This window comes from Patagioenas fasciata, chromosome 39 (genome assembly GCF_037038585.1).
Source record: "Patagioenas fasciata isolate bPatFas1 chromosome 39, bPatFas1.hap1, whole genome shotgun sequence".
Lineage (NCBI taxonomy): Eukaryota > Metazoa > Chordata > Aves > Columbiformes > Columbidae > Patagioenas > Patagioenas fasciata.
Genome location: NC_092558.1, coordinates 1,431,078 through 1,455,510, shown reverse-complemented (window position 1 = coordinate 1,455,510; position 24,433 = coordinate 1,431,078). Strand labels below are relative to the sequence as shown.

General features: G+C 62.0%; 3 protein-coding genes across 3 annotated transcripts; 1 reads left to right on the top strand and 2 right to left on the bottom strand.

Annotated features, from left to right (window-relative positions):
* Positions 1–1,071: 1,071 nt before the first annotated feature.
* On the bottom strand, positions 1,072–3,628 carry FAU (FAU ubiquitin like and ribosomal protein S30 fusion). The gene is made up of 5 exons (XM_071801437.1): positions 3,508–3,628; positions 1,735–1,815; positions 1,499–1,649; positions 1,360–1,415; positions 1,072–1,252 (listed from the first exon to the last, which is right to left on the bottom strand). Exons 2-5 carry the CDS (start codon positions 1,807–1,809, stop codon positions 1,127–1,129), a joined length of 408 nt encoding a protein of 135 aa, XP_071657538.1. The 5' UTR covers positions 1,810–1,815; positions 3,508–3,628; the 3' UTR covers positions 1,072–1,126.
* On the top strand, positions 3,584–5,775 carry MRPL49 (mitochondrial ribosomal protein L49). Its single transcript, XM_071801436.1, has 4 exons — positions 3,584–3,700; positions 4,383–4,530; positions 4,720–4,844; positions 5,552–5,775. The coding sequence occupies exons 1-4, from the start codon at positions 3,632–3,634 to the stop codon at positions 5,696–5,698; spliced, it is 489 nt and encodes a 162-aa protein (XP_071657537.1). The 5' UTR covers positions 3,584–3,631; the 3' UTR covers positions 5,699–5,775.
* Positions 5,767–24,188, bottom strand: LOC139826253 (pre-mRNA-processing factor 39-like). Its single transcript, XM_071801444.1, has 14 exons — positions 24,079–24,188; positions 23,153–23,561; positions 22,053–22,178; positions 20,375–20,493; positions 18,302–18,469; positions 15,615–15,789; positions 14,282–14,395; positions 13,254–13,418; positions 10,343–10,469; positions 8,961–9,229; positions 7,244–7,428; positions 6,585–6,659; positions 6,369–6,483; positions 5,767–5,952 (listed from the first exon to the last, which is right to left on the bottom strand). Exons 1-14 carry the CDS (start codon positions 24,186–24,188, stop codon positions 5,890–5,892), a joined length of 2,220 nt encoding a protein of 739 aa, XP_071657545.1. The 3' UTR covers positions 5,767–5,889.
* Between the last annotated feature and the right edge of the window lie 245 nt (positions 24,189–24,433).

The following is a 24,433-nucleotide window of genomic DNA, read 5'->3' as shown; positions in this document are numbered from 1 at the left end:
GTCGCTTCGGTTCTTTCCGGCCACGCTCGGGTCGCCCCGCCCCTCCAGTCTCGCTTCGGCTCTTTCCGGCGCTGCTTCGGGTGTTTCCGGAGCCATTCGGGTCTCCCCGTGTCGCGTTTCGGTTGTTTCCGGCATCACTCGGCTCTTCCTCCCCCCCTCCCCAACTTCGGCTCTTTCCGGCTTCACTCGGCTCTTCCTCCCCCCCGCCCGCCAACTTCGGCTCTTTCCGGCCTCACTCGGCTCTTTCCGGCCTCGCTCGGCTCTTCCCGCCCCTCCCTCGGCGCCACTCGGGTATTTCCGCCAGCGCTCGGCCATTTCCGCTCCTCCGAACCATTTCCCGTCTGTAATTAACACCTAATCAACGCTAATTAGCCCCGCCCTCCACTGAGCTCATTAACCACACCCCAGATGCGCCGGGACCCGCCTCAACCCCCCCCCGTCAAGCTTTTCACCCCATTAACGCCTCGGGACCCCACCCAAAGCCGACAAAACCTCCAACAAAAACGCTAAAAACACCCAGAAAAGAGCCCAAAAAGAGGCGAAAAGAGCCCAAAAAGGTGAAAAGAGCCCAAAAAGGGGCGAAAAAGAACCGAAAACAGCCCAAAAAAGAGGCGAAAACAGCCCCGATCCTTTCACGTTTAGTCTCCACCCCCCCACCTCGCTTCGGCTCTTTCCGGCCTCGCTCGGCTCCTCCCGCCCTCCCACTTCGGCTCTTTCCGGCCTCGTTCAGCTCCTCCCGCCCTCCCACTTCGGCTCTTTCCGGCCTCACTCGGCTCTTTCCGGCCCCACTTCGGCTCTTTCCGGTCGCGCTCGGCTCCTCCCGCCCCCCCACTTCGGCTCTTTCCGGCCCCACTTCGGCTCTTTCCGGTCGCGCTCGGCTCCTCCCGCCCTCCCACTTCGGCTCTTTCCGGCCGCGCTCGGCTCGCCCCGCCCCTCCCTCGGCGCCACTCGGGTATTTCCGCCAGCGCTCGGCCCTTTCCGCTCCTCGGAACCACGAGCACTTCAGGACGCCCCAAACCCTACAAAACCCGAACCAAAAACGCTAAAAACCACCAGAAAAGAACCCAAAAAGAGCCCCGAAAGAGGCGAAAAGGGGCGAGCGGCCCCGCTTCCGCCGTTTACTCGCTCAGGAGTTGGCGTTGGGCCCCTTCTTCTTGCCGAAGCCGGGCACCACGTTGACGAAGCGCCGGTTGTACTGCATGCGCCGCTTGGCGCGCCCCGTCTTCTTCTTCTTCTTCTCCTGCTTCGCCACCTGCAAAAGGGGGGGTCCCCAAAAAATTAGGGGGGGGGAATAATGTGGGAGCACCCACAAAGGGTGAGGAAAGTGTTAAAAATGGGGTGGGACCCCCAAAAACTCACCTTGGGGGTCTGGCCCCTCACTTTGCCGGCGCGGGCGAGCGAGCCGTGGACCTTCCCTGGGGGGAAATGTGGTGTTATGGGGGGTGCGGGTGGTTAATGAGCCTAATTAGGTGGGGGGGTAACGAAGGGGGACACGCACCCCCCAGCAGGCGGGTGGTGACGTCCAGGGTGGCGAATTCGGGGAGCGGGGGGGTCTGTCCCACCACGTTCTCATCGTCCAGGGGGGTCCCGGCGAACAGCAGAACCTGCTCCTCGGCGGGGGGGGCGCCCGGCAGAGCCGCCACGCGCTCCTGGGGGGGACACAGGCGATGGGGGGTGACACCCAAAAATGGGTTCAATTGGGGGGGGACACCCCGAACTGGGCGCAGGACTCACCTTGAGTTGGGCGACGGTCTCGGTGCCCGAGACCTGGAGGGTGTGCAGGGACTGGGCGCGGATGAACAGCTGCATTTTGGGCTGGGGGGGCACAGGGGGGTTAGGGGGTGACCCCTTCAAAGGGGGGACCCCCAGGGAAAGGGGGGAACCCCAGGAAAAGCAGGGAACCCCAGGAAAAGGGGGGGTGGCGTCTGCAGGGGTTTTGAGGGGCTGGAATTGTTTGGGGGGAAATGTGGGGAATAGGGATTTATTCTGGGGGGGGGGGGTATATTGCGGGTATTGGATTTATTGGGGGGGATTGGACTGATGGGGGGGATTAGATGTATTGGGGGTAGATTTGGGGTTTGGATTTATTGGGGGGATTCGATTTATTGGGGGGGCATTGAATTGATTGGGAGGAGTTGGATTGATGGGGGGGATTGGATTGATTGGGGGGGGGTTGGATTGATTGGGGGGGTTGGATTTATTGGGGGGGCACTGGATTGACTGGGGGGGATTCAAATGATGGGGGGGGATTCAATTTATTGAGGGGCGGATTGGATTTATGGGGGGGTGCATTAATTGGTGGGGGAGGTGAATTTATTTGGGGGGTGAATTTATTGGGGGGGTGTTTGGATTTATTGAGGGGGTGGATTTATTGGGGGGTATTGGATTTATTGGGGGTGTTTGGGTTCTCCGGGGTGTGTTTTGTTGCGGGGGGTGGAATCATTGGGGTGGATTGGATCGACTGGGCTGTGTTTTGTTGGGGGGGTGGATTGGATCGACTGGGCTGTGTTTTGTTGGGGGGGGTGGATTGGATCGACTGGGCTGTGTTTTGTTGGGGGGGGTGGATTGGATCGACTGGGCTGTGTTTTGTTGGGGGGGGTGGATTGGATCGACTGGGCTGTGTTTTGTTGGGGGGGGTGGATTGGATCGACTGGGCTGTGTTTTGTTGGGGGGGTGGATTGGATCGACTGGGCTGTGTTTTGTTGGGGGGGGTGGATTGGATCGACTGGGCTGTGTTTTGTTGGGGGGGGTGGATTGGATCGACTGGGCTGTGTTTTGTTGGGGGGGTGGATTGGATCGACTGGGCTGTGTTTTGTTGGGGGGGGTGGATTGGATCGACTGGGCTGTGTTTTGTTGGGGGGGGTGGATTGCATCGACTGGGCTGAAATTGGTCGGGGGGGGGTGTTTCCCAGCCCCTCCCCGCCCACAAGGACTTTGGCCCCTGGCAAAGGGCCCTGGGGACAAAGGGACCTGGGGACCAAGGGCCGGGACAGCACGGGGGGGGAACCGGCCGCCCCCCCCCCCAGCGCCTCCATTCGTCCCTTTTGTCCCCTTCAGGTCCCCCCCAGACCCCCCGGGTTCTCCCAATGACCCCCCCGGACCCCCAAATCCCCTCAGGGCTCCCCCAATGATCCCCTGAGCCCTCCACCCCCCCCCCAGGATCCCCCTAAGGCCTCCCCGCCCCCCCAATAACTCCCCAGACCCCCCAATAAACCGCGGACTCCCCAAATCCCCTCACGAACCCCCCAGACCCCTCAAATCCCCTCAGGACCCCCCCAGACCCCCATTTCCCCTCAGCGCCCCCAATTTCCCCTCAGTTTCCCCTCAGGATTCCCCCGCCCCCCCACCCGCAAGGCCTCCCAGACTCCCAATAACCCCCCGGGTCCCCCAAATCCTCTCGGACGCCCCCAAACCCCCTCAGCGCCCCCTTAGGGCTCCCCCCGACCCCTCCAGCCCCCCCTGGACCCCCCAAATCCCCCCATTTTCCCCCCGTTTTCCCGCTCTCACCTCAGCGGCTCCTCAGGCGGCGGCGGCTGGCGCGGAAAGGGCGGGGCCTCGCACGCGCCGGCGCGCTGACGTCACGCGTACGTACGTACGCACGCAAAGCGGGGAGGGGGGGGACGCGGCCAAGATGGCGGCGCTGGGGAGGCGGCTGCGGGAGCTGAGCGGGAGCGTGCGGATGGGGATGAGGGGGGTCAAGGTGAGGGGGGGGGTCTATAAGTGTGGGGGGGGAAGGATTTGGGGGGTCCTGGGGGGTGTGGGGGGAGTTGGGGGCTTCTTGTGGGGGGGCGCCTGTAGGGGGAGGGATCTGGGGGTGTTTGAGGGGGTTTTGGGGGGGTCCTGAGATGGGGGGGAAGAGATGAGGGGGAGCTGGGGGGGTTTGGGGGATCTGGGGGGTTTGGGGGGGTCTGGAGATTGGGGGGGGGAGAGCTGAGGGGGTTTGGGGGGTCCTGAGATGGGGGGGTGGGGGAGCTGGGGGTTTGGGGGGTCCTGAGATGGGGGGGGAGAACTGAGTGGGATTTGGGGGGTCCTGAGGTGGGGGGGGGAGAACTGAGTGGGATTTGGGGGGGTCCTGAGGTGGGGGGGGGAGAACTGAGTGGGATTTGGGAGGGTCCTGAGGTGGGGGGGGGAGAACTGAGTGGGATTTGGGGGGGTCCTGAGGTGGGGGGGGGGAGAACTGAGTGGGATTTGGGGGGGTCCTGAGGTGGGGGGGAAGCTGAGGGGGATCTGGGGGGGTCCTGAGATGGGGGGGGAAGAGCTGAGGGGGTCTGGGGGGGGAAAAGCTGAGGGTGATTTGGAGGGATCTGGGGGATTTGGGGGGTCTGAGAGTGATTTGGGGGGGTGCTGCCGCACCCTGTGTGCTCCCCCCCCTCCCCCCGCAGACCCCCCCGGGGGCGCCCGCCCCCCCCCAGTTTGAAGAATCCACGGCGGAGTTCGCGTTGGTGGAGCGGCTGCTGCCCCCGACCCGCGTGCCCGCGCCCCCCCCGCGCCCCCCCGCGCCCGCCCCCTCGGGCTGGAGCCCCCCCGCAGGTCAGAGCCCCCCCCGGGACCAATGGGGGGGATTCACCCCTTGGGGGGTGGGGGGATTCACCCCTGGGGGGCAACAAGGGGAACACTTGCGGCTCCAAGAGGGGTTTACCCCCCAAGGGGTAATTAGCACTGGGGGGTAATTGCCCCCCCCGCGGTGTTAATTGCCCCCCCGCGGTGTTTGCCCCCCAGGGCCCCCCCCGGGTCTCCCGTACTTCGTGCGCCGGTCCCGGTTCCACAACCTGCCCGTGTACCTGAGGGGGGGGGACGGGCGGCGGCGCCTGACGGAGCTCAGGGGGGCGCAGGGGGACCTGCAGGTACGGGGGGGGTGGGGGACGGGGGGGCTGGGGAACAGGGGGGGGGGTGGGGAACAGGGGGGTCTGGGGGACGGGGGGGTTTGGGGTACGGGGGGGTGGGGAACAGGGGGGTCTGGGGGACGGGGGGGGTTGGGGTGATTTGGGGTGCAGGAGGGGTTTGGGGTATGGGGGGCAATTTGGGGTGCAGGGGGGGTTTGGAGTATGGGGGGTTTGGGGTGCAGGGGGGTTTGGGGTACAGGGGGGTCTGGGGTATGGGGGAGCATGGGGGGTTTGGGATATGGGGGGTTGGGGTACGGGGGGGTTGGCGTCTGGGGGGAGCATGGGGGTGGTTTTGGGGTACAGGGGGGTTGGTACAGGGGGTCAGGGTACATGGGCTTGGGGGTGCGGGGGGGGTTGGAGTGCGGGGGGGGTTGGGGTACGGGGGGGGTTGGGGTCTGGGGGGAGCATGGGGGTGGTTTGGGGTACGGGGGGGGGTTTGGGGCACAGGAGGATTTGGGGGTGGGGGGTTCTTGAGATACCATGGGGGGGGGGGTTTGGGGATGGGGGTTTTGGGGTGTAGGGGGATTTTGGGGGTGTGGGGGGGTTTGGGGTGCTGACCCCCCCTCCCCACAGGCACTGGACCTGCGTGCGTTCCTGGGGGGGTCCATGGGGTGTTTTTGGGGGGGTTTTTGGGGTGTTTTTGGGGCGCTGACCCCCCCCCTCCGCAGGCGCTGGCTCGGGACCTGTGTGCGTTCCTGGGGGGCCCGGGGGGGCCGGAGCCGCGCGTGCAGGTGAACGAGGTGACGGGGACGCTGCGCCTGGGGGGGCACTGGGGGGCGCAGCTGCGCCAGTGGCTGCTGCTCCGGGGCTTCTAGCGCCCCCCAAAACGGGGGGGACCCCGAAACCCCCCCATGTAACCCCCCCAGACCCAATTAAACGCGTGTGGGGCTGCGCTGCCGCCGCTTTATTTACACGGGGGAGGGGGCAGGCGGGGTGGCGATTGGGGGGTGGTGATTGGGGGGTGTTAATTGGGTGTTAATTGGGGGTGTTAATTGGGGGGGCCGGCTCAGCTCTGCCCGTAGTACTGGTTGTAGTTCCAGGGGGTCTGGTAGTTGTAGCCATAGCCGTGCTGGGGGGGCAGGGGGGTCAGGGGGGGACCCCCAGTGCCCCCCAATTCCCCCCAGTGCCCCCCAATTCCCCCCAGTGTCCCCCAGTTCCTTCCAGTGCCCCCCCCCAGGTTCCTCCCAGTGCCCCCCCCAGTGTCCCCAGTTCTCAGTGCCCCCCAATTTCTCCCAGTGCCCCCCCAGTTCCTCCCAGTGGCCCCCCCAGGTTCCTACCAGTGCCCCCCCAGTGTCCCCAGTTCTTCCCAGTGCCCCCCAGTACCTCCCACTGCCCCCCCAGTTCCTCCCAGTGCCCCCCCAAGTGTCCCCAGTTCCTTTCAGTGCCCCCCAATACTTCCCAGTTCCCCCCCAATTCTTCCCAGTTTCCTCCCAGTGCCCCCCAGGTCCTCCCAGTGCCCCCCAGTGTCCCCAGTGCCCCCCATACCTGGTACCAGTAGCTGTAGGAGGGGTTGCCCCCCCCGTCCCCCCCCGAGAGGCCGAGGGGGGTGAGCAGGGAGGGGTCATCGGGCCGGAGCCGCTTGTCGTCCGGCTCCTCCGAGCTGGGGAGAACGGGGCAAAATCAGCGCAAATCGGGCAAAAGCAACAATGGGGGGGAATGGGACAAAGGGGGGGGCGGGGGGGGGCTTGGGGGGGGTCTCACCCGTTCTCCAGCGCCCGCTTGCGCGCCGCGTGCTGCTTGAGGATGCGCTGGTGGTCGTCGTAGGCGGTCAGCAGGCTGCAATGGGGGGGGGGGTCAATTTTGGGGGGGCTTATTGTTATTTTGGGGACAGGGGGGGTTAGTGGGGGGGGTGGCCCCTTTTGGGGCGTTTTCCTGTGGTTTTTACCCCCAAAATTGTGGATGCTGGAGCCAAAGTTCTTGAGGAACTTCAAGTGGTGCTGGGGGGGCGGTGGGGGGGTGGCCCCTTTTGGGGCATTTTCTGGGTGTTTTGGGGGGTGTACGGGGGGGTCAGTGGGGGGGGGACTCTCAGGGTGTGCTCCCCCAAACCTGTGGATGCTGGAGCCAAAGTGCTCCAGGAACTCGAGTCAGCACTCAGGGTTGGGGGGTGGGCAGCCCATTTTGGGGTGTTTTCTCAATTTTGGGGGGGTTTTTGAGGGGTGTACGGGGGGGTCAGCGGGTCCCTCTGGGGGTGTTCTCCCCAAACCTGTGGATGCTGGAGCCGAACTCCTCGAGGACCTTGAGTCAGCACTGAGGGGCTGGGGATGGGCAGCCCATTTTGGGGTGTTTTCCCAATTTTGGGGGGGTTTTTGGGGGGTGTACGGGGGGGTCAGCGGGTCCCTGTGGGGGTGTTCTTCCCAAACCTGTGGATGCTGGAGCCGAAGTCCTCGAGGAACTCGAGGCGGCGCTGGGAGAAGAGCAGCTTGGCGTCGGGCGCCAGGGGCGAGCGCAGCGCCCGCTCCAGGCAGCGCAGCGTGTTCCCCTCGTTCTGCCGCACGTCGGCCCCGAACTCCAGCTCCAGGAGGTTGGCGTGGAGCCGCGCGTTGTCCTGGGGGAAACGGGGGTCACTGGGGGTCCCGAAAGGGGGCTGGGGGTCACCGAGGGGCTCTGGGGATCACTGAGGGGTTTGGGGGTCACTGAGAGGTTTGGGGGTCCCTGAGGGGTTTGGGGGGTCCTGAGGGTCACTAAGGGGGGTTGGGGGTCAGTGATGGTCACCAATGGGGGTTGGGGGTCACTGAGGGGGCTCAGGGGGGTCCTGAGGGTCACTAATGAGGTCTGGGGGTCACCGAGGGGGTCTGGGGGTCCCTGAGGGGTTTGGGGGTCCCTGAGGGTCACTAAGGGGGGTTGGGGGTCCCTGAGGGGTTTGGGGGGTCCTGAGGGTCACTAAAGGGGGTTGGGGGTCCCTGAGGGGTTTGGGGGTCTCTGAGGGTCACTAAAGGGGTTTGGGGGTCCCTGAGGGATTTGGGGGTCCCTGAGGGTCACTACAGGGGGTTCGTTAGGCCGCTCATTAAGCTCATTCCCCACCGGCTCCTTGTCGAGCGCGTCCAGCAGCACCCAGGGGGCCTTGCCCAGGTTGGCTGCACCTTGCCGCCCATTCCCCCCAATTAATGATGGCTCCCCAATTAATGACGGCTCCCCCATTAATGAGAGCTCCCCCATTAATGCCGGCTCCCCCATTAATGAGAGCTCCCCCATTAATGAGAGCTCCCCCATTAATGACACAGCTCATTAAGCCGCTCATTAAGCTCATTCCCCACCGGCTCCTTGTCGAGCGCGTCCAGCAGCACCCAGGGGGCCTTGCCCAGGTTGGCTGCACCTTGCCGCCCATTCCCCCCAATTAATGATGGCTCCCCCATTAATGAGAGCTCCCCCATAAATGACGACTCCCCCATTAATGAGCGCTCCCCCATTAATGAGAGCTCCCCCATTAATGACACAGCTCATTAAGCCGCTCATTAAGCTCATTCCCCACCGGCTCCTTGTCGAGCGCGTCCAGCAGCACCCAGGGGGCCTTGCCCAGGTTGGCTGCACCTTGCCGCCCATTCCCCCATTAATGATGGCTCCCCCATTAATGAGAGCTCCCCCATTAATGAGAGCTCCCCCAATTAATGAGGGCTCCCCCCATTAATGAGAGCTCCCCCATTAATGACGGCTCCCCCATTAATGACGCGGCTCATTAAGCCCCTCGTTAAGCCCAGTGCTCACCGGCTCCTTGTCGAGCGCGTCCAGCAGCACCCAGGGGGCCTTGCCCAGGTTGGCTGCACCTTGCCACCCATTCCCCCATTAATGAGCGCTCCCCCATTAATGACGGCTCCCCCATTAATGACGGCTCCCCCATTAATGACGCGGCTCATTAAGCCCCTCGTTAAGCCCCGTGCTCACCGGCTCCTTGTCCAGCGCGTCCAGCAGCACCCAGGGGGCCTTGCCCAGGTTGCGCTGCACCTTGCCGCCCATTCCCCCCAATTAATGATGGCTCCCCAATTAATGACGGCTCCCCCATTAATGAGAGCTCCCCCATTAATGCCGGCTCCCCCATTAATGAGGCGGCTCATTAAGCCCCTCGTTAAGCTGGTTCCTCACCGGCTCCTTGTCGAGCGCGTCCAGCAGCACGCGGCGGGCCTTGCCCAGGTTGCGCTGCACCTTGCCCGCCTGCCGGGCCAGCTTGATGGCGAAGAAGGAGGCGAGCGGCAGCCCCTGGTGGGCCAGCATGGCCTCGCGCAGCAGCCGCTCCGCCGCCTCCAGGTCGCCCAGGCGCCGCTCCAGGCTCACCCGGCGCAGCCGCACCATGGCCAGGCCGGGCACCGCCGCCTCCAGGCTGCGCAGGATGCGCCGCGACTCCTCGGGGTTACCTGGGGGGAATGGGGGGAAAGGGGTCTATGGGGGTCTATGGGGTGTCCCAGGGGTTCTGTGGGGTCTATGGGGTGTCCCAGGGGTCTATGGGGGTCTATGGGGTGTCCCGGGGGTCTATGGGGGTCAGGAGGGTCTATGGGGGTCTATGGGGTGTCCCAGGGGTCTATGGGGGTCTATGGGTCTGGGTTGCACCGCCGCCTCCAGGCTGCGCAGGATGCGCCGCGACTCCTCGGGGTTACCTGGGGGGAATGGGGGGAAAGGGGTCTATGGGGGTCTATGGGGTGTCACGGGGGTCTATGGGGTTCTATGGGGGTCTATGGGGTGTCCCAGGGGTCTATGGGGTATCTCAGGGGTCTATGGGGTGTCCCAGGGGTCTATGGGGGTCTATGGGGTGTCCCAGGGGTCTATGGGGTATCTCAGGGGTCTATGGGGTGTCCCAGGGGTCTATGGGGGTCAGGAGGGTCTATGGGGGTCTATGGGTCTGGGTTGCACCGCCGCCTCCAGGCTGCGCAGGATGCGCCGCGACTCCTCGGGGTTACCTGGGGGGAATGGGGGGAAAAGGGGTCTATGGGGGTCTATGGGGTGTCCCAGGGGTCTATGGGGTGTCACGGGGGTCTATGGGGGTCTATGGGGGTCTATGGGTCTGGGTTGCACCGCCGCCTCCAGGCTGCGCAGGATGCGCCGCGACTCCTCGGGGTTACCTGGGGGGGAATGGGGGTCACGGGGGTCTGTGGGGGTCTATGGGGTGTCCCAGGGGTCTATGGGGGCGTCACAGGGGTCTATGGGGGTCCCTGGAAGCATCGGGGGGGTCTTTAGGGGGTTTGGGGGTCCTGGGGGGGTCTCAGGTCCTGGGGGGGTGCTGGGGGTCCTGGGGGGGCATTGGGGGTCCTGGGGGGGCATTGGGGGTCCTGGGGGGGTGCTGGGGGTCCTGGGGGCTCCGTGGAGGCATCAGGAGGTCAGCGGGGGGTGTGGGTTGAACCACGGGGGGTGTTGGGGGGGGGTCCTAAAGCATTGGGGAAGAATGGGGGGGGAAGTGGGGGGGGCTGGGGCCCGAACGGGAGGAACAGGGGAACTGGGGTCCCCCCCCCCCCCCAAACCACCCCCCCCCTCACCGTGCTTCTCCTCGAAGGCGGCCCAGAGCAGGTGGAGGCTGGGCTTGCGGGGCAGGTGGTACCCGCAGGCCCTCTGGAACACGCTGCGGGCGCCGGGCACGCTCTGCGGCTCCAGGAAGCGGATGTACTGCGGGAACGGGCCCACCGCCCCGGATCAGCCCCAAATACGCACAGAGCGCCCCAAAACACCCCCGGGCCGGCCCGGAGCCCTCGGGAGGCGCCCCAAGCCGCGCTCTGCGCCTCCGGGAAGGGGGTGGAACGGGGAAAGGAGCCCGAGTCACCCCAAATCCATCGGAAGTGCAGCAGGAAGCACCCCGAGCCGCGCTCTGCGCCTCCGGGAACCGAATGGACTGAGATACAGGGAAATGAACCCAAAAATACATTCCAAATGTGCCAGAAATGCATCAGAAGTCGCCCCAAGCCGCGCTCTGCGGCTCCGGGAACCGAATGGACTGAAACAGAGCAAAATGAGCCCAAAATCCATCAGGAATCACCCCAAGCCGTGCTCTGCGGCTCCAGGAACGTGAGTGTACTAAAACAGAGCAAAATGAGCCCAAAATGAGCCCAAAATCACCCCAAATCCATCAGAAATGCATCAGAAGTCGCCCCAAGCTGCGCTCTGCAGCTCCAGGAACCAAATGGACTGAAATACAGGGAAATGAACCCAAAAATACGTCATAAATGTCTCAGAAATGCATCAGAAGTCGCCCCAAGCCGCGCTCTGCGGCTCCGGGAACCGAATGGACTGAAACAGAGCAAAATGAGCCCAAAATGAGCCCAAAATCACCCCAAATCCATCAGAAATGCAGCAGGAATCACCCCAAGCTGCGCTCTGCAGCTCCGGGAACCGAATGGACTAAAACAGAGCAAAATGAGCCCAAAATGAGCCCAAAATCCATCAGGAATCACCCAAATCCACGCTCTGTGGCTCCAGGAACCGAATGGACTGAGATACAGGGAAATGAACCCAAAAATACGTCATAAATGCCTCAGAAATGCATCAGAAGTCGCCCCAAGCCGCGCTCTGCGGCTCCGGGAACCGAATGGACTGAAACAGAGCAAAATGAGCCCAAAATGAGCCCAAAATGAGCCCAAAATCCATCAGAAATCACCCCAAGCCGCGCTCTGCGGCTCCAGGAAGCAGCTGGACTGTGATACAGAGAGAAATGAGCCCAAAATCACCCAAAAATACAGCAAAATTACCCCAAAATCCCCCCAAAGCCGCGCTCTGCGGCTCCAGGAACCACATGGACTGAAAAACAGGGAGAAATGAGCCCAAAATGAGCCAAAAATGAGCCAAAATCCATCGGAAATGCATCATAAATCCCCCCAAATCCAGGCTCTGCGGCTCCAGGAACCACATGGACTGAAAAACAGGGAGCAATGAGCCCAAAATGAGCCAAAAATGTCCCAAAATCCATCAGAAATGCATCATAAATCCCCCCAAATCCAGGCTCTGCGGCTCCAGGAACCGCATGGACTGAAATACAGGGAAATGAGCCCAAAATGAGCCCAAAATCAACCCCAAAATCCATCAGAAATCACCCCGATCCAAGCTCTGCAGCTCCAGGAACCAAATGTACTGAAATAGAGGGAAATTAACCCCAAAATCCATCAAAACCACCCCAAAATGCCCCCAAATCCCCACTCTGTGGCTCCAGGAACCCAATGGACTGAATCGCACAAAAATCGACCCAAAATCGGCCAAAATCCATCAGAAATCACCCAAAATCCATCAGAAATCACCCAAAACCCCCCAGCTCTCCTGGATCCGGAACGGCTCCGATCTGGGGCCACGTGCTGAACTTTGGGCGCGTTTTGGGGTGAAATCGGGGATTTGGGGCTCACCTTGACCCAGAACTCCTCATAGAGGGCACAGGGGATCACGCGGCGCTGGGGGCGCGTTTTGGGGTGAATTCCCGGGATTTGGGGCTCCCCTTGACCCAGAACTCCTCATACAGTGCATACACAATCAAGTGGCACTGGGGGTGCATTTTGGGGTGTTTTGGGGTGCGTTTTGGGGTGAATTCTGGTGGATTTGGGGCTCACCTTGACCCAGAACTCCTCATAGAGGGTGCAGGCGATCACACAACACTGGGGGTGCATTTTGGGGTGGTTTTGGGTGTGTTTTGGGGCAAAATCGGGGGGATTTTGGGGCTCACCTTGACCCACAACTCCTCATAGAGGGCACAGGCGATCACGCGGCGCTGGGGGCGCGTTTTGGGGTGAATTCCCAGGGTTTGGGGCTCCCCTTGACCCAGAACTCCTCATACAGCACATACATGATCACGCGGCGCTGGGGGCGCGTTTTGGGGTGAAATCGGGGGGATTTGGGGCTCACCTTGACCCAGAACTCCTCATACAGCGCATACATGATCACGTGGCACTGGGGGTGCGTTTTGGGGCGGTTTTGGGGTGAATTCAAGGGTTTTTGGGGCTCACCTTGACCCAGAACTCCTCATAGAGGGCACAGGCGATGACGCGGTGCTGGGGGCGCATTTTGGGGTGAAATCGGGGGGATTTGGGGCTCACCTTGACCCAGAACTCCTCATACAGCACATACATGATCACGTGGCACTGGGGGTGCATTTTGGGGTGGTTTTGGGCGCGTTTTGGGGTGAAATCGGGGGGATTTGGGGCTCACCTTGACCCAGAACTCCTCGTAGAGCGCGCAGGCGATGACGCAGCGCTGGGGGCGCGTTTTGGGGTGAATTCCCGGGATTTGGGGCTCACCTTGACCCAGAACTCCTCGTAGAGCGCGCAGGCGATGACGCAGCGCTGGGGGCGCGTTTTGGGGTGAATTCCCGGGATTTGGGGCTCACCTTGACCCAGAACTCCTCGTAGAGCGCGCAGGCGATGACGCAGCGCTGGGGGCGCGTTTTGGGGTGAATTCCTGGGATTTTGGGCTCACCTTGACCCAGAACTCCTCGTAGAGGGCGCAGGCGATGACGCAGCGCTCGAAGAGCACGATGCAGCGGTCGTGGTTCCCCCCGCTCAGCTCCCAGTCCAGGTACTCGCGCCAGTTCCGCAGCTGCGCCCGCTCCAGCGGCTTCACGTGGAAATAGGGGCGCTTGATCTGGATTAACGGGGGGCAGGCTCAGAAATGGGGGACGGGACAGGGCGGGGGGGTTGGAGCAGGTTCGGGTGGGAATTGGGGTGTTTAATCCGGATTAATGGGGTGCAGGGGTTGGAAATGGGGACAATGGGGCTCCAGCGGCTTCACGTGGAAATAGGGGCGCTTGATCTGGATTAACGGGGGGCAGGCTCAGAAATGGGGGACGGGACAGACCAGGGGGGTTGGAGCAGGTTCGGGTGGGAATTGGGGTGTTTAATCCGGATTAATGGGGTGAAGGGGTTGGAAATGGGGGGACTGGGGCTCCAGTGTTTTCACGTGGGAATTGGGGTGTTTAATCCGGATTAATGGGGTGCAGGGGTTGGAAATGGGGGGACTGGGGCTCCAGTGATTTCACGTGGGAATTGGGGTGTTTAATCCGGATTAATGGGGTGCAGGGGCTGGAAATGGGGGGGAAATTGGGGGGAAATTGGGGGGATAAAAACTGGAGGAATTGGGGGAGAAACTGGGGGTGAACTGGGGGTGAATGGGGGTGAAGTGGGGGTGCAAAGGGGTGAACTGGGGGTGAACTGGGGGTGAACTGGGGGTGAATGGGGGTGAACTGGGGGGTGCAAAGGGGTAAATTGGGGGTGAAATGGGGGTGAATTGGGGGTGAACTGGGGGTGAACTGGGGGTGAATTGGGGGTGAAGTGGGGCGAAGTGGGGGTGAACTGGGGGTGAACTGGGGGTGAACTGCGGGTGAACTGGGGGTGCATGGGGGTGAACTGGGGATGAACTGGGGGTGAACTGGGGGTGAACTGGGGGTGAACTGGGGGTGAATGGGGGTGAATGGGGGTGAACTGGGGGTGCATGGGGGCGTCCCTCACCCCGTCCTCGAAGCTCCAGCGCTTGCCGACCTCGGCCTCGTTGTGCGCGTGGATCTGCTGCCGCATGGAGATCACCAGCTCGCGGATCCGCTCCTGATCCGGCTCCGGCTCTTCCTGCAGCCAAATGGGGGTACGGGGGGGTCACAGGGGTACGGGGGGGTCACAAAGGGAGATCACCAGCTCCCGGATCCGCTCCTGATCCGGCTCCGGCTCTTCCTGCAGCCAAATGGGGGTACGGGGGGGTCACAGGGGTACAGGGGGGGTCACAAAGGGAGATCACCAGCTCCCGGATCCGCTCCTGATCCGGCTCCGGCTCTTCCTGCAGCCAAATGGGGGTACAGGGGGGTCACAGGGGTACAGGGGGGTCCCCAAAGAGGGGTTAACAGGGGGTACGGGGGGGTCACAGGGGTACGGGGGGGGTCACAAAGGGAGATCACCAGCTCCCGGATCTGCTCCTGATCCGGCTCCGGCTCTTCCTGCAGCCAAATGGGGGTACGGGGGGGTCACAGAGGGGTACGGGGGGGGTCCCCAAAGTGGGGGTCACAGAGGGATATAGGGGGCTCACAGGGGGTATGGGGGGGGTCACAAAAGGGGGTATGGGGGGGTCTCGGGGGTCACTAAGGGGGGGTCCCCAAAGGGTATGGGGGGGGTCCCCAAAGGGTATGGGGGGGTCCACAAAGGGGGCCGGGGGGGTACGGGGGGGTCCACAAGGTGGGGGGGGGAGTACGGGGCGGGGGGTCCCCAAAGGGGGCATGGGGGGGTCCATAAAGGGGGCACGGGGGGGTCCCCAAAGGGGTACGGGGGGGTCCCCAAACCCCCATCACCATTTACAGCACAAACCGCCCATTTTAGAGCTGGGAGGTACCAAACCCTTTGGTTTTGCGCCACAAAACACCCCCCAAAAGCCACTTTTGATGGGGGGGGGGACCCCAACACCCCCACAGGGAAACGGGGGGACCCCAGAACTCTTTTACTGTTATTTATCCTCATAGAACCGCTCATTTTGGGGTAAAACTTCGCTATTTAAACCCAGAAACAGCAGCAAACGTATCCTGGGAATAACTGAACGTTTTCAGAGCTCCAAGTTATTAAAATATTGAGTTTTGCAACGAAAACCACCCCAAAATCCCCTGGGTTTTTATATGGGGACACTGGGGGACCCCAAAATTGTTTGGCTATTCTTGATCTTCATGTAAACGTTCATTTTGGGGTAAAACTTGAACATTTAAAGGGTGAAACGTGAGTGAATGGTTCCGCACAGAAATGTGGATCTTCCCCATGGAAACACTTGGATTTTCGCCCCAAAATGACCCAAAAAGAGGGAGGAGGGTACCTGGGCGCCCCCCTCGGTCTGCGGGGGCTCCTTGGGGGGCGGCTCCGGCGCCTTGGGGGGCTCGGGCGGCTCCGGCGCCTTGGGGGGCTCGGCGGAGAGCTTGGAGCGCACCCAGAGCAGCTCCTCGGGGGACAGGATGTCCTTGGGGGGGTGCTGGTGGACGTGCTCCTTGAACCTGGAAACGGGGCGAGAACGGGGGAAATGGGCAAAAGTGGGGGCCGGGAGGGACCGGGGGGGCTGGAGGACGTGGTGCTTGGAAATGGGGGAAAATGGGGGAAAATGGGGCAGAAACGGGCACAAAATGGGGGGTGGGAGGGACCTGGGGTGCTGGAGGACGTGGTCCTTGGAAATGGGGAAAATCAGGGAAAAATAGGGGAAAATGGGCAAAAACGGGCACAAAATGGGGGGTGGGATGGACCTGGGGTGCTGGAGGATGTGGTCCTTGAACCTGGGGAAAATGGGGGAAAAATAGGGGAAAATGGGCAAAAACGGGCACAAAATGGGGGGCGGGAGGGACCTGGGGTGCTGGAGGACGTGATGCTTGGAAATGGGGGGAAAATGGGGGAAAATGGGCAGAAACGGGCACAAAATGGGGGGTGGGATGGACCTGGGGTGCTGGAGGACGTGGTGCTTGGAAATGGGGGAAAAATTGGGGAAAATGGGCAAAAATGGGCACAAAATGGGGGGCGGGATGGACCTGGGGTGCTGGAGGACGTGGTGCTTGGAAATGGGGGGAAAATGGGGGAAAATGGGCAGAAATGGGCACAAAATGGGGGGTGGGAGGGACCTGGGGTGCTGGAGGACGTGGTGCTTGGAAATGGGGGGAAAATGGGGGAAAATGGGGCAGAAACGGGCACAAAATGGGGGGTGGGAGGGACCTGGGGTGCTGGAGGACGTGGTGCTTGGAAATGGGGGGAAAATGGGGGAAAATGGGCAGAAATGGGCACAAAATGGGGGGTGGGAGGGACCTGGGGTGCTGGAGGACGTGGTCCTTGGAAATGGGGAAAATGGGGGAAAATGGGGCAGAAATGGGCACAAAATGGGGGGCGGGATGGACCTGGGGTGCTGGAGGACGTGATGCTTGGAAATGGGGGGAAAATGGGGGAAAATGGGCAGAAACGGGCACAAAATGGGGGGTGGGAGGGACCTGGGGTGCTGGAGGATGTGGTCCTTGAATCTGGGGAAAATGGGGCAAAAATAGGGGAAAATGGGCAAAAACGGGCACAAAATGGGGGGTGGGATGGACCTGGGGTGCTGGAGGACGTGATGCTTGGAAATGGGGGGAAAATGGGGGAAAATGGGGCAGAAATGGGCAAAAATGGGCACAAAATGGGGAGTGGGATGGACCTGGGGTGCTGGAGGATGTGGTCCTTGAACCTGGGGAAAATGGGGCAAAAATAGGGGAAAATGGGCAAAAACGGGCACAAAATGGGGGGCGGGAGGGACCTGGGGTGCTGGAGGACGTGGTGCTTGGAAATGGGGGGCAAATGGGGGAAAATGAGCAAAAATGGGCACAAAATGGTGCCAGGATGTTCCCGTCACTTTCTGTGGGGTCATTTTCCCGCCATTTCCCTCACGTTTCACCTCATGTTTTCCCCCAAAAGCCCATTTTCCCCCATTTTCTTTCCCCTGAGAGCCACTTTACCTCACGTTTTTACCTCACTTCCCAAACAAGGCCCATTTCACCCCGGTTTTTGCCCGTTTTCCCCCGTTTTCACCCCATTTTCTCCTCACCGCTCCCAGTGCTGCTGTAGAGCTGTGTGGGGACGGGCAGCGTTCCTGCCCGTTTCTGCCCATTTTTGGCCCGTTTTTGCCCATTTTTTGCCCATTTCTGGTCATTTTTTGGCCGTTTTTTCCCGTTTTTGGCCCGTTTTTGCCCGTTTCCCCCGTTTTCACCCCATTTTCTCCTCACGGCTCTCAGTGCTGCTGTAGAGCTGTGTGGGGATGGGCAGTGTTCCTGCCCATTTCTGCCCATTTTTGGCCCGTTTTTGGCCGGTTTTGGCCCGTTTTTGGCCATTTTTTGCCGTTTTTTCCCGTTTCGGGCGGATTTCTCCCCGGTTCTCACCGCTCCCAGTGCTGCTGTAGAGCTGTGTGGGGATGGGCAGCGTTCCTGCCCGTTTCTGGCCCGTTTCTGCCCATTTTCTACCCGTTTCTGCCCATTTCTTGCCCCTTCCTGGCTGTTTTTGGCCCGTTTTTGGCCGTTTTTGGCCCGTTTTTGGCCGTTCTTTGCCGTTTTTCCCGTTTCGGGCGGATTTCTCCCCGATTCTCACCACTCCCAGTGCTGGCTGTAGAGCTGTGTGGGGATGGGCAGCGTTCCTGGCCATTTCTGGCCCATTTCTGGCCCGTTTCTGCCCATTTCTGGCCCGTTTCTGCCCGTTTCTGGCCCGTTTCTGCCCATTTCTTGCCCGTTTCTGGCCCGTTTTTGCCTGGTTTTGGCCCATTATTGCCCATTTTCCCGTTTTCACCCCATTTTCTCCTCAGGGCTCCCAGTGCTGCTGTAGAGCTGTGTGGGGATGGGCAGCGTTCCTGCCCGTTTCTGGCCCCTTCCTGCCCGTTTCTGCCCATTTTTAGCCCGTTCCTGCCCGTTTCTGGCCCGTTTTTGGCCGTTTTTGGCCCGTTTTTGCCCGTTTTTGGCCGTTTTTGGCCCGTTTTTTCCCGTTTCGGCTGTATTTCTCCCCGATTCTCACCGCTCCCAGTGCTGGCCGTAGAGCTGCGTGGGGATGGACAGCACGCGGTCGTAGATGGCCGTCACGGCGCGCAGCTCCCCCTGCTCGCGCTCCCACTCCACGTACAGCTCCCACAGCTTGTCCGAGCGGAAATCCAGGCCGGCCGCCGCCACCGCCGCCTCGAACACCCTAAGGACGGACACACGGACGTCACGCCGGGGGACAGACGGACGGACAGGGGTCACACTGCAGGACACTGGGGTGTCCAGGCCGGCCGCCGCCACCGCCGCCTCGAACACCCTGCGGACGGACACACGGACAGCACATCGTGGGACAGACGGACGGACGGACACGGGTCACACCGCGGGACACACGGACAGACAGACAGGGGTCACACCACAGGACACTGGGGTGTCCAGCCCGGCCGCCACCACCACCTCGAACACCCTACGGACGGACACACGGACAGCACATCGTGGGACAGACAGACAGACACGGGTCACACCACGGGACACATGGACTGACACAGACAGATGGACGGGTCACACCGCGGGACACACGGACAGACAGACAGACAGACACGGGTCACACCGCGGGACACTGGGGTGTCCAGCCCAGCCACCACCACCACCTTGAACACCCTAAGGACAGACGGACACAGGTCACACTGCGGGACAGACAGACATGGGTCACACCGCCACCACCGCCTTGAACACTCTACGGACGGACAGACGGACAGACATGGGTCACACCCTATGGATGGACAGACAGACAGACGTGGGTCACACTGCGGGACAGACAGACAGACACGGGTCACACCGCCACCGCCGCCTCCAACACCCTGCGGACAGACACATGGACAGACAGACAGACATCGCACCCTGCGGACAGACAGACGGACGTCACACCCTGCAGACGGACAGACAACCACGGATCACGCTGCAGGACACACAGACACAGGTCACACCGTGGGACAGACGGACACCGTGTCACACCCCGGGGACAGACAGACACGGGTCACGCTGCGGACAGACAGACACTGTGTCACGCATCTGGGGACACAGGCAGTGTCACACATTGGGGGACCCCCGTCCTTACCCCAAATCCATGGTGCAGTGTCACACACATCTGGGGACACAGTGTCACACATTTGGGGACACAGTGTCACACATTTGGGGACACAGGCAGTGTCACACATTTGGGGACACAGTGTCACACATTTGGGGACACAGGCAGTGTCACACATTTGGGGACACAGTGTCACACATTTGGGGACACAGGCGGTGTCACACATTGGGGGACCCCCGTCCTCACCCCATATCCGTGGTGCAGTGTCACACACATCTGGGGACACAGTGTCACACATTTGGGGACACAGTGTCACACGTTTGGGGACACAGGCGGTGTCACACATTTGGGGACACAGGCAGTGTCACACATTTGGGGACACAGGCGGTGTCACACGTTTGGGGACACAGGCAGTGTCACACGTTTGGGGACACAGTGTCACACATTTGGGGACACAGGCGGTGTCACACACATCTGGGGACACAGTGTCACACATTTGGGGACACAGACAGTGTCACACGTTTGGGGACACAGTGTCACACATTTGGGGACACAGGCAGTGTCACACGTTTGGGGACACAGTGTCACACATTTGGGGACACAGGCGGTGTCACACATCTGGGAACACAGTGTCACACATTTGGGGACACAGGCGGTGTCACACACATCTGGGGACACAGTGTCACACATTTGGGGACACAGGCGGTGTCACACGTTTGGGGACACAGTGTCACACATTTGGGGACACAGGCGGTGTCACACACATCTGGGGACACAGTGTCACACATCTGGGGACACAGTGTCACACATCTGGGGACACAGTGTCACACATTTGGGGACACAGGCAGTGTCACACATTTGGGGACACAGTGTCACACATTTGGGGACACAGACAGTGTCACACACATCTGGGGACACAGTGTCACACATTTGGGGACACAGGCGGTGTCACACACATCTGGGGACACAGTGTCACACATTTGGGGACACAGGCGGTGTCACACGTTTGGGGACCCCCGTGCTCACCCCCGTATCCGCGGCGCGGCCTCGGGGCGGCTCATGTCCAGCGAGCTCTGCAGGAAGGAGATGTAGTGGATCCACAGGTCCATGCTGAGCGGGATGGACTGGAGACCGCGCTCAAACACCTGGAAACAACACCCGGAACGTCACCAACAGCCCCGCACGGCACCGGGAAACGTCACCCGGAATGGAGACCGCGCTCAAACACCCGGAAACAACACCCGGAACGTCACCAACAGCCCCGCACGGCTCCGGGAAACGTCACCCGGAATGGAGACCGCGCTCAAACACCCGGAAACAACACCCGGAACGTCACCAACAGCCCCGCACGGCACCGGGAAACGTCACCCGGAATGGAGACCGCGCTCAAACACCCGGAAACAACACCCGGAACGTCACCAACAGCCCCGCACGGCACCGGGAAACGTCACCCGGAATGGAGACCGCGCTCAAACACCCGGAAACAACACCCGGAACGTCACCAACAGCCCCGCACGGCACCGGGAAACGTCACCCGGAATGGAGACCGCGCTCAAACACCCGGAAACAACACCCGGAACGTCACCAACAGCCCCACACGGCACCGGGAAACGTCACCCGGAATGGAGACCGCGCTCAAACACCCGGAAACAACACCCGGAACGTCACCAACAGCCCCACACGGCACCGGGAAACGTCACCCGGAATGGAGACCGCGCGCAAACACCCGGAAACAACACCCGGAACGTCACCAACACCCCCAAACGGCACCGGGAAACGTCACCCGGAATGGAGACCGCGCTCAAACACCCGGAAACAACACCCGGAACGTCACCAACAGCCCCGCACAGCACCGGGAAACGTCACCCGGAATGGAGACCGCGCTCAAACACCTGGAAACACCCAAAACAACCCAAACACCCCCAAACGGCACCGGGAAACGTCACCCGGAATGGATGGGAGACCGCGCTCAAACACCTGGAAACAACACCCGGAAACAACACCCGGAACATCCCCAACAGCCCCAAACGGCACCGGGAAACGTCACCCGGAACGGGGTGGAAAATGGGCGGGAAACGGGCAGAAAACGAGCGGGAAATGAGTGGGAAACGCGTGGGAAGTGGGCAGGAAATGGGTGGAAACCAAGCAGGAAACAGGCGGGAAATGGGCAGGAAATGGGCGGGAGTGCTGAGGAAACAGCGTTTGGGCGGGAAAACTGAGCCCAAAACCAGCGCGGGGAGCCCCAAAAACAGCGTAAGGAGCCCCAAAAATAACACAGAGAGCCCCAGAATGTCCCTGTCTGCCCAAAACCTGGGGGAGCAGGGGGCTGACCCCCCCAAAGTAGCACAGGGACCCCCCCAAATAGCACAGGGACCCCTAAGAGCCCCATTGCCTCATTGCAAACAGGGCAAAGCAAGGGGGGGACACCCCAATAACAGCACAGGGAACCCCCAGATCCCCCAGGGGGGTCCCAGTGGGGGGGAGACCCCCAAATAGCACAGGGACCCCTAAGAGCCCCATTGCCTCATTGCAAACAGGGCAAAGCAAGGGGGTAGCACCCCAATAACTGCACAGGGACCCCCAAGGAGGGTCCTAGTGGGGGGGACACCCCAATAACTGCACAGGGACCCCCCCAAACCCCCACCCGCCCCCCGAGGGGGGTGACCCCGCCCCCCCGCCCCCCCGCCCCCCCGGCCCCACCGGCCTCCTGCGCGCGCTGGTCGCCCCCCAGGCGCCGCTCCATGTCCGCGTATTTCTTCCAGTAGCCGTAGCAGTAGGGGTAGTGAGCGAAGAAGCCGTCGAAGGCGCGGCGGGCGGCCCCCAGCTGGTTCTGCGGACACACGGACGCGGTCGGGACCGACGGACGGACAGCGCGGTCACCCCGGAGCCCCGCTCCGCGCCCCCCCCCCCGCTGCTCGTTAGGGCCCTAATTAGAGCGGGATTGAGGCTGCGGGAAGCGGCTCCGGGAGGGAGGGTTCTGGGGGGTTCGCACTGCGGTTTCAGTGGGGCCGCGGGTTTAAGCTGGGATTAACAGAGGTTTTGATGGGGACGTAGATTTGAGCTGGGTTTAATGACTGTTTACACTAGGCCATAGACTTGAGCTGGGTTTAATGAAGATTTAAACTAGGCCATAGACTTGAGCTGGGTTTAACAAAGGTTTTAATGGGGCCATAGACTTGGGCTGGGTTTAACGAAGCTTTTAACGGGACCATAGATTTGAGCTGGGTTTAATGAAGGTTTAAACAGGGCCCAAACAAGCTCTGTGTTAATTACCAAGCCCTAACAAGCTGTGGGTTAACTACCGCAGCCCGAATGAGCAGCAGCTTAACTACCCAAGGCCCTAATGAGCTGCAGGTTAACTCGGGCAGCCCTAACAAGCTGTGGGTTAATTACAAAGCCCTAACGAGCAGCAGGTTAATTATGAAGCCCTAATGAGCAGCAGCTTAACTACCCAAGGCCCTAACGAGCTGCAGGTTAATTCCAGCAGCCCTAACAAGCTGTGGGTTAATTACAAAGCCCTAACGAGCAGCAGGTTAATTACGAAGCCCTAACGAGCAGCAGGTTAATTACGAAGCCCTAACGAGCAGCAGGTTAATTACGAAGCCCTAACGAGCAGCAGGTTAACTACCCAAGGCCCTAACGAGCAGCAGGTTAATTACGAAGCCCTAACGAGCAGCAGGTTAACTACCCAAGGCCCTAACGAGCAGCAGGTTAACTCGGGCAGCCCTAACAAGCTCTGGGTTAACCACCCAAGGCCCTAATGAGCTGCGTGTTAACGAGGAAGCGCTAACGAGCTGCAGTCACCTCCTGCTCCACGAGCGCCAGCAGCTCGGTCCAGGCGCTGAAGTCGTGGGGGTTGCTCTGAGCCGCCTGCCACAGCTTCTCCAGCTCGGGGGGCAGCGGCGGCTCCTGGGGGGGCCCCTGGGGCTCCTGGGGGGGCTCCTGGGGGGGCGGCTCCTGCGGGGGCTCCTGGGGGGGCTCCTGCGGCAGCTCCTGGGGGGGCGGCTCCTCGGGGGGGGCGGCGGCAGCGCCGTTGCAGCTCTGGGGGGGTTGGGGGGCGGCGGTGGCTCCGGGATCGGCTGTGGAGGGGGGGGGGAGGGGAGGGGGGCGGGGGGGGGCGGCTCGGACAGGGGGGCTGGGGGGGGATGAGGAGGTGGCGTTAATTGGGGGGGATGGGGGGGACAGGGGTTCCCGTACATGGGAGATTCCATGGCTGGGGGGTCCCAGAAAAGAGGGGATCCCATAGTGGGGGGGTCCCTTGGTGGGGGGTTCCCATAGATGGGAGATTCCATGGGTGGGGGGGTCCCAGGGGTGGGGGGATCCAATGGTGGAAGGGGGGGTCCCACAGTAGGGGGTTTTCATATATGGGCGATTCCATGGGTAGGGGGGGTCCCAAGGGTGGGGGTCCCAGGGTGGTGGGGAATCCCATGGTGGGGGGTTCCCGTACATGGGCGATTCCATGGGTGGGGGGTCCAATGGGTTGGGGGGGTCCCATGGCTGGGGGGTCCCAGAAATGAGGGGATCCCGTAGTGGGGGGGGTCCCTTGGTGGGGGGGGTTCCCATAGATGGGAGATTCCATGGGTGGGGGGGTCCCATAGTGGGGGGTTTTCATACATGGGCGATTCCATGGGTGGGGGGGGGTCCCATAAACCCGGGCAGGGTCCCCCGCATTGTGCCCCCAACCCCCCAAAATCCCCCCCCCCCCCAGCCCCCCTCCCCCCCCGCCCCGCCCTCGCTCACCGGGGGGGTCGGTGCTGCCGCCCCCGCTCCCGCTCCCGTTCCCGCTCCCGCTCCCGTTCCCGCCCGTGGCCGCCGCTGCCTCCGCTCCTTCGGCCGCCATCGCGCTCCCGCCTCCCACCGGGGACCCGGATGAGGAAGCCAGCGAGGAGGCGGTGACAGGGCCAGAGCGGCGGCGGGGGGGCTGCAGCGCCGCCTGTCGGCCTGGAGGAGCCGCAGCAACGCGGGCTGCACCATAGAGACTTCCGGGTTCGCTTCCAAAGCCACGAAGCGGCCCGGAGGACCCAGAACCATAGAGACGCCGGGAGGAAGACGGATCAGAGCGGCCAAGCGGCGCTCGGAGAAACA

Bases quoted from the DNA above. Each gene is read 5' to 3' on its own strand.
- FAU (XM_071801437.1), bottom strand. From the start codon at position 1,809: ATGCAGCTGTTCATCCGCGCCCAGTCCCTGCACACCCTCCAGGTCTCG. The intron at 1,650-1,734 runs GTGAGTCCTGCG...TGTCCCCCCCAG, and splicing joins AGACCGTCGCCCAACTCAAG to GAGCGCGTGGCGGCTCTGCC. The intron at 1,253-1,359 runs GTGAGTTTTTGG...CCCCTTTTGCAG, and splicing joins TGAGGGGCCAGACCCCCAAG to GTGGCGAAGCAGGAGAAGAA.
- MRPL49 (XM_071801436.1), top strand. From the start codon at position 3,632: ATGGCGGCGCTGGGGAGGCGGCTGCGGGAGCTGAGCGGGAGCGTGCGG. The intron at 3,701-4,382 runs GTGAGGGGGGGG...CTCCCCCCGCAG, and splicing joins TGGGGATGAGGGGGGTCAAG to ACCCCCCCGGGGGCGCCCGC. The intron at 4,531-4,719 runs GTCAGAGCCCCC...TTTGCCCCCCAG, and splicing joins GGGCTGGAGCCCCCCCGCAG to GGCCCCCCCCGGGTCTCCCG.
- LOC139826253 (XM_071801444.1), bottom strand. From the start codon at position 24,188: ATGGCGGCCGAAGGAGCGGAGGCAGCGGCGGCCACGGGCGGGAACGGG. The intron at 23,562-24,078 runs GCGGGGCGGGGG...GGGACCCCCCAG, and splicing joins GACCCCCCCGGTGAGCGAGG to CCATGGAATCTCCCATGTAC. The intron at 10,470-13,253 runs GTGAGCCCAAAA...CCGTTCCCGCAG, and splicing joins ACGAGGAGTTCTGGGTCAAG to TACATCCGCTTCCTGGAGCC.